The sequence below is a fragment of the Phyllostomus hastatus genome, unplaced genomic scaffold (genome assembly GCF_019186645.2).
Source record: "Phyllostomus hastatus isolate PE091 unplaced genomic scaffold, TTU_PhHast_1.1 phas_scaffold_39, whole genome shotgun sequence".
Taxonomy (NCBI): domain Eukaryota; kingdom Metazoa; phylum Chordata; class Mammalia; order Chiroptera; family Phyllostomidae; genus Phyllostomus; species Phyllostomus hastatus.
In genome coordinates, this window is record NW_025334028.1 from 22,728,972 (window position 1) to 22,737,651 (window position 8,680).

The 8,680-nt window shown below is 38.1% G+C and overlaps 1 protein-coding gene across 1 annotated transcript in view; it reads left to right on the forward strand.

Moving 5' to 3' along the window:
- Positions 1-6,808, forward strand: part of DAPP1 (dual adaptor of phosphotyrosine and 3-phosphoinositides 1) — a 53,728-nt gene extending 46,920 nt beyond the window's left edge. The window contains exons 6-9 of the mRNA XM_045820210.1: positions 756-818; positions 1,439-1,524; positions 3,683-3,770; positions 5,119-6,808. Coding sequence (XP_045676166.1) covers positions 756-818; positions 1,439-1,524; positions 3,683-3,770; positions 5,119-5,187 — 306 coding nt within the window. The 3' untranslated portion in view covers positions 5,188-6,808. The remainder of the gene's footprint in view (positions 1-755; positions 819-1,438; positions 1,525-3,682; positions 3,771-5,118) is intronic.
- Positions 6,809-8,680: the final 1,872 nt, after the last annotated feature.

The window sequence follows — 8,680 nt, forward strand, 5'->3', positions numbered from 1 at the left end:
CTGTATGTTTAGTTATATGTGTCCCTACTAGACTAGATGCCCCCTAAGAACACGAAGTATTCATTTCCATAGCAGATTTGTTTTTAAATCCATTGCTATTACTTTTAACCAGGCACACTGGCATTCAGGGTAAGAAATAAAGGATGGTGGGGAACCACAGTTTTTGTCATCAATGTTGTGGAATTCTTAGACAAGGTTTAGAGTATCATGTGGTTAGAGGTTCCTAAGCCTCAAATTTTTACAAAATAAAGATAATATTTGGCATTGTAGAGGGAAGAGGGGTGGAGGTGGGGAAAGGGTGGGAAATGGGGACATCTGTAATAGTGACAACAATAAAAATAAAGAAAAAATATTTGGCATTGTATAAGGATTGGCTATAATATACAGAAACATCCAAGGGTAATATGTAGCCCACATCAAATGCTCAAAAAATGATACCTATTATTATTATTACAGAGTTCATAAGATGGCAGCTTCAGTGTTTGTCATAAGATACCTTGAATACTTTTGATTGGCTGTTTCTTTTTATGTGTTTAAATATGCAGGTGATACCCCTGCCTTTATTATTAGCTTAATGCACAAAATCGTTTTCATTTTTGTAGATATTTTGAAACTTTTTTACAGAAATGACACCTACCACAAGAATATTTTATTGTATCTAACGGTTTAGATATTTTTAAAACAAAAGGGAATGATCTCATTCAAGTATTGCGTTTCTGTTTTCAAAACCCACACATTCTGATTATTTTCCTCAGACCTGGAAAACAAGATGGTTCACTCTGCACAGGAATGAACTGAAATACTTCAAAGACCAGATGGTGAGAAACATGATAATACATTTTCCCTTTAAAAATCAGCTCTCTAGATGAAAGGAACATGTGCCTTTAAAATGCCTAAAATTTTCCTTGTGAGCACCTGAAACACCTGCTAAATGAGTGAAGGCATGAGTTCTTGATTCCTGATGTGACCCATGTTCTTTTGCAAAGATGAGATGTGTGTCCCAGAAACTGCTCTGTGGGACAAGCTAAACTGTATCAACTTTTGCAGCAATTTCCTCCTTTGTTAAAAGCATGCCCATTTCCCATGTCCATTTCATTAAGCCAATTTAAATTTATTTTGTTTCCTCTCACTTTCCCTCTACAAAGTTTCTGAGAAAGTTGAAGTGTCAAGACATAAGAGAAAAATGACTCCCTTCCATGTATTAAAATCGATCTCCATCAAATTAAAATTAATAAATCAATGTCTTCTTAGTACCCAGTTTCATGAAAAACCAACTTCCAAATCAGGGATGCGTTACTTCCCTTAGTAGACTTTCTATTATCTGTCCCCATGGAGAAAACAAAATTGACAGTTGCACACAGTGAAAGATTCATTAGGGGAATAAGTGATGAACAGATTTGTGTGTTTTTTGAATGACAGGTTGTTGTTGTTTTTTAAGTCTCCAGAACCAATTCGGATCTTGGACTTAACAGAATGTTCAGCTGTACAATTTGATTACTCACAGGAAAGGGTAAACTGTTTTTGGTAAGTTGTTTCTTAAAAGAAATATTTTTGAAAGTCTTCTTGCCACTTATTTTAGCTGAGGAACAAAACCTGTGTGTCTTCATGGGTACAGCTGCTTTGGTCTGAGTGACGTGAGTGAGCCACCACACCGGGCGCTCGTGGTGGGATCATCGTGTGTCTGCTGGCACGATTGGTTAGCTGTACACAGTCCATGTACAGTAGACTTAGGAGGACCCCATTCACATCTTAAACAGCTTTATTCATTTGGAGTTTTCTCCTCTATGAAAACTTTGTTGACTCCGGTGATGGGTGATTTGTATTGTTAGGACAATTTCTGGAAAATGGCACAAAAGTGTTTTGCTCTAACATAATCAGCGTAGCATGACAATTTTCTAACTGGGAAAAGTAAAGTATCCTGAGGAAGAGGTGTCTTATTTGCCACCAACTTTTATTTTAAAGTTTTCAAGCATACCAAAGTTGATAGACACATACCCATAAAGCCCTCACCCAGATGCATCCGTTGTTAATATTTTCCCATATCTGCTTTCTCTCTGTTCACTTTCTTACACCTGAACCATCTGAAAGTGAGGCGCAGACTTCATGGCACTCCCCCTGAATACTTCAATGTGCATGTCCCCAGAATAAAAACATCACTCAGAGAACTACAATACTATTATCACACCAAAAAAATTAACATTAATTCTACAGTATTAAACAAGAGTGGATATCTTTTTAAATTTGCATAAAGAAACTATATAAGCTAGCAGGGGTTTATCGTGTTCATCTAACAAAATGTAGAGAGAGAGACAGGCAGCTGTCCTGACAATGTCAGGCCCCGTGTCTCTACAGTCTTGCTGGTCGGTTCCTCCTGCTCGCTACTGCAGGGCTCGTGTAAGTCATGACAGAAGGTGTAGGGATGGCACCAGCCACGTCCACCCGTTTTTATCAGGAAGGCAGACATTCTCCCAGAAAGCCTCCGATCAAATGTCCCCTCTCATCTCATTGGCCTGGACTGGGCCCCATGGCCGTGGCCAGCAGCAGAGGAAGATAAAAAAGGGAACTAGCATGATTATAATTAGCTTCAACTAATTCTATTATACCACGTGGAGTTCTGTTAGTAAAAAGAAAGGAAAATATTATCTGTATTAATAGTCAATCAATAATATCTCCCACAGGGAGTGCCAAACAATGACAATTCCAGAAACCAGTTTTGTACAGTGTGTGCACAATAGCACTTCCTACCCCTGCACCACCCCCTGCTCCTCCCCCCCCCCCCCCACACACACACTGTCCACTGACCAGAACTCACATCAGAGTGTACCTTCTGTTCACAGGGGCTGATCTCCCATAGACTCGACATACATTACTGATACAAACAAAATATTCTGCTTGGGTTTTAGGATATAGAAACCTTTCTGAATTTCAGCTCAGCACTTTTTTTAAAATAATCATAAAAGGGAAAAAGATTTTTGGCATATTGCATCTCAATGGTAAGGACAGAAAGTACTGGCAAGGTGTAAGCTACCTTATTAGTCAAACAATTTTGTCTCTACAGGCAAAGAGACAATCAAATGAGCTACCATGATCCTAGAACAAGTCTTTTATACTAGTAGGAAAGTTCATCTTCCCTCCAGCAGAGACTGACTAACTCACGGCCAGAGTGGGCGGAATGACAAACTAGCTAAGGAGTTTCGTTGTCTGTGTCTCCTGTCCTCCACATCTAACTCTGCCCACATCCACAGCAGGCAGCCTTTTCCTCATTGAAGCAAGTTCACCCAAGTGAGCTCCTTCATCAAGCTTTCTTTTTTGTCTGCTTATTCTTTGAAACATAGCACAGATTTTGAGTCATTTTATAGATAAGCTGAATAAATATGAAAGTCTAAGTATTGTATTCAGTCTAAGACAAAAGGATATGGGGGTGTCCTGGACATTTTTTTCTCTTCTTTAAATTCTAATTAGAAAATATAAATCTGGCCCACAGTGATAATATGAATATACAGCATCCTTGACATTTCTGCAGAGTGCTGGCAGAAATAGCTCCATATACACCAGTTCTCAGATCACTCCCCCAGGCCTTTTGTCTATTCTTGTTTTCTTGGAATACTGTAATTAGTGTTCAGCTAATGTATATTCAGTTAACCGCCTGGAGCATCTTACCTTCTTTCTTTTGTTTTATCAGCTTAGTATTTCCATTCAGGACATTTTATCTCTGTGCAAAGACAGGAGTAGAAGCTGATGAGTGGATCAAGATACTACGTTGGAAATTGGTGAGTTATACAAGTTTTCTGGACAGATGCCTAGTACTCTGAAATAGCATGGTGATGATTTGAGACATGTTTCTGTTGAGTCACAGTATCCCTGAGAATCAGTGGAATGTCTACTTGCAGGCTTGTGGAATAGTTCATTCTTCTGGGACATGGAAAGGCTGCAGAAAGGGGTAAACAGAGAAGGGATGAATCTGCACTGAGGTCTTAGCCCCAGAGAGTTTGCCTTGCACCTGAGTGTGTATCAGCCTTCCTTTAAGTGTGCAAACTTGCCCAATTTTGCCTGGAGGAGGACAAGTAGGATAGGAAGGTCAGAGAGAGGAAAGCTGACATGTTTCTACAGTAGAAAGTCCTTTTAAATCAGAGAAGAAAGCTTGCCACAGGAACTTAGCTTAATTTCCAATGTAAGCATTATTTTTTACAGGTCAAGGACAAGAGCTAATTTATTTTGTCTGCTTCCTATATACCTCCCAGGGGGAATATGGAATGCTTATAAAAATTTATCAGTCTCATACATTTTTCGTATGTGTTTGTAAGTCAATGAACTCTTTGCCTAGAACTTGTTCTTAAAGCTTTCTAAAATTTCCTGTAGATATAGTATCTTGAAACCCGTCATATTTTTAAACATACACAATTTTTCCTAATTAATTTGTTATGAAATTAGCTGATATATTGAATCTTGTTGAATCTTCTTTTCTATATACTGGGACTTTTGCTTTTGTTATCTTTTCAGTTTGAAATCCAAGTAAATATACCACTCATTTTAAAATGGCTCCAATATATTTGATATTCAGCAAAAATTTTTTTTGCCATATGAAATCCTTGCTGATAAATGAGTCAATTTTTTATTCTTCCTATTTCATAATCATGCAAGCAATATATAATCATTATAGAAAAATTAAGGTTAAAAATACATCAAATGTACATACTTTCAAACTTTTCCCTGTGCCAATAAATAATTTAAAATAAAATTAAATTATTCTTAAGTGTTCTTTACCTGTTCACTCACTCACCTATTAATATATTATGAACATCTTTTCTTATCAATAAATTTAGTTCTTTATCTTCTTTTGATTCATTTAATAGTATTGCATTTTATGAATTACTGAATTCGGCCAAATCCCAATTTGCACAAGTTTTAGCCATCACTTTACTATATTTCTCTTGAGAAAAATACAAAGGCAAACAAACAAACAAATGAAAACTTAGGAAGGGGGAACATGATTATTAACTTATTGTTGTATGGTTTCCTTATTAATCAGCATGTCTTATTTAATATTTGTTAAAGCCAGAGATAGTTATCTTAAAACTGCTTAATAATACATACACACATTTGTGCATTTTATTACAGTCTCAAATAAGAAAGCAGCTGGACCAAAGGGAAGGCACAATCCGATCTCGGTCCTTCATCTTTAAATAGACCTCTCCTGACCGCTGCCCTGGCCGGAGCAGGGCCGCGTGCTCTCTGATGCCATGATCCATAGCAGGCTGCAGCTAAAAGCTGACTGCGGATTTTTCTTTAAAAACAAATCAGAAGCAGATGCTGATCTGGATCTTTCCAAACACACCACATTTGCTGATGCACGGGGAACTGCTGCCCTTCAGGATGTTCTCATCTCCTTCGGAACACTGAGTGGTCACCCTTCGGATGGAGGAGACCGATGCAGCCGCCACACCCGGTGTGCTCACTCTGAGTACTCACAGTAGAAGATAAAGGGTTTGTGTGTTCCCTCACCGTCGTCCTCAACCTTGTGGACATTATTTGCCCAGAGTCCCACTCTGTGTCATGGTCAGCTTCTCTGACATCCACATTGAGCTATTAACCAGGAAGGAAACGGCTATGTACTTGGAGGCTTAGTCTGCCTCTTTAGAAAGCATATTGAGATAGCAAACGTTAAAGACTGGGTTGGGGAAGGAACAGAGTTATTCTGCTTTTTTTCCCCTTTATACAAAAACCAAAACAATTTCCAAAACTACCATGGAGAATATTTGCAATATTTATTTTCTCTTTATAAAAGGCTTAGAAATCTGGTAGGTTCTTCCTTCCCTTCAAATGGTAAACCTGTGAGAAGTAAATGTCATATGGATGATTAGGTAGGATAATAAAGGAAAGTATAATCTAAAAAAAGAAATATTTTTTCATCATTTTGGAGAAACATGTTTTAAAGAAGGAGAAAACATAAATCGAGGAAGGATAATGAAATATAGATGATGCAGTTTAATGATAATATTATACATATTATTATAACAATAATAGAGCATATGTAAGCACTAAGTTATTTTCACCCAACATTTCTCCAAACAGACTGAAAGAGCCTACTCAACAAGACTGTGTTACAACAGTCCTTTCCCCAGAGTAAACTGTAGGTGTTAGCCCGAGAGAAGTAAGAATCACCTGGCACTGAGATGGCTGAGCACCTTACACCTTATTCGAGAGCAACTTCTGTTGCCAGTTGAGGGAGCAATACCAAATCCTCATGCAGGGTATAAGGGTGTGTTTGTTAGCCGGCATTTTCAAAGTAGAATAAGGGGATTGAAATAGAGAAAGGAGATACTGTCATCCAGAGCTCATAAGTAGATTCTATTATCTTTATTAATACTTCTTTTTTTAGACAGAAGTTTGAAGGGAGAGAAAGTGGAGGAGGAACACCAAAATATAAAGATTATGGTGCAAAACTGTGATACAACACTGCTCTTGCAGTCCAAAGAAATACCTTGTTAAATACGTTTGTCTGTTAAATATCTAGGTTTCAGAAATTACATTAAATTTTTGTATATTTTGAAAAGATGCTTACTGTATTTTGCTATGTTTTTATCATGTGAGATAAAGCAAATGTCAAGTTAAAATGTATGAAGTTCTCAAAGTAAGGAGATACAAACAAACCCTTACTTAAATGTACTGTTTTGTGTTTTGTTTTCTTAGAACCAAGAGAATTACTTTGTGTAGGCAATACTGTTCTTACCTTTTGTAAAATATGTCATGTTTATTTATAGTTTTGGGTTACATTTATTAAAAAGAGCATGATTTTCTTTGCCTGAAATGTTTGCTATTAAAATATATTTTTCCTATCTGTAATTTAAAAGAAATTTAACTTCCTAACATCACAAACAGTAATGAAGAACCCACATCAGTTAGACTATGAGCTACAAAGGATTCAGAGTTGAAGAAGTAGCCTGGGTCCCTGAGAATTTTATTTGAATATAGAAAAGATAATAAAGACGTGGTAATGTATAGATGGTAAATATTGCAGGTGAGGCACATAAAGCCATATGCTGGAGAGTGTGCCACAGTGGTGATAAAGCCATTTCCTTGAGCGTTCGACAAGAAAAAGGCGAGCTAACTTATATCTACTATGTCATTAGTACTACGCTAGATCTTGACCTGCTGTGAGCAGCCCTGAGAAGTAGTTATGATTTCACCCCCTGAGAGGAGGCCCACAGCTCTTTCTGCAAGTACAAGGTGAGGGAAAATGTTTTGTGCCAAGGACAGATCTGAGTGGGGTTGTCTGGGAGAATAGCCAATGCTGTGCCTGTGTCAGGCCATGTCTGCTAACAGGTATTGTGCTTATCATAAAGGCAGTACTTCTTAAGACACAGCCCAAGTAGAGTGGTTGCAGTAGTCCCCCCTTATGTGCAGGGAATATGATTCAAGACCCCCACAGGATGCCTGAAACTGCACATAGTACCAACTCTATAAATACTGTGTTTTTTCTATACATATATACCTATGGTAAAGTTTAATTTCTAAATTAGGCACAGCAACAGATTAACAATAACTAGTCAGAAAATAGAACAATTATAATGATATACTGTAACAAAAATCATGTCTCTCTCAAAATATCTGGCTCTTCTATTTAATATTTTCAGACCATGGTTGAATACTACTACTGTGTTCTCACAATTCCCCCCATGAATATCTTCCCCCACAGAAGCACTGTTTCCTCTGGATTAGGAGAGTCACCCCCATGGTGGGGATGGCTATTCCTGCTTCTGAACCCTGCCCCTCTAGTCCAGAGCCACTGGACATCAGAACACTGAGCAGGCTAGAGCTCTCGTCTTCCCACCCACTTGGCATGTGAGCGAGTGGGCTCTTAGACTCTGGGCGAGTACAGTATTCAGCAGACTTCTGGGCTCAAGCCTACACTGTTCACAATGGATTCAGGCTGTTAGAGCATGAGGTCAATCAGAGTTTCTTAAATCACCTGCGGTGAGGGATCAGCTATTCTTTTTCTTTTTAATTTCAGACTGAAATTTTGTAAAATCCAATAAAAATAAATTATTAGAAAAGTATAATGAAAACATAATATCCGATCCCATTTTTCATTATCAGGTTCTACAATCAAAAATCACTATGTCAAATTGCTGTAAGATTTTACAGCTCATGATTTCTGTACTTATCTTGCCACATACTGACAACAGCCCAGTTTGCAGACCCCATTTGGAGGAGCTCTAGTCTAGTGGGCTGGCAGCTAAAAGGAACCAAAAGCCCTCTTGAGAAAGGATTCACCTGAAGGTAGAGAGGATTGAGGTGTTCATGTTTTATTGATGAGTTATGGACACCCATAATAGAGTGATTCTGAGCACATTCTTGTCTATTACTCTGATGCTCCACAAAACCTAAAGAAATTTTTTCACTAGAGTCTCAAGGGACAGACACTGATAATTTTGTCACATTTATAGCTGTGAAGATGGTACTCTTAGCCTTCAGCAGCCTCTAGGCACCCCTGTCAGCAGCAGCACCAATGGCCACGGTTGGGGTACATGTAGAGATCATCTGGAGAATAGAAAAAAGAGCAAAAGAAATTGGCCAGTGCCATGTGGCATCTGCAAAAACTGGTTTCAAGAGTAAATGTAAAGGCTTTACGGGGAAATATCTGGAAGGCATTTGAGAAGGACTGGGTTTTCCACAGAAG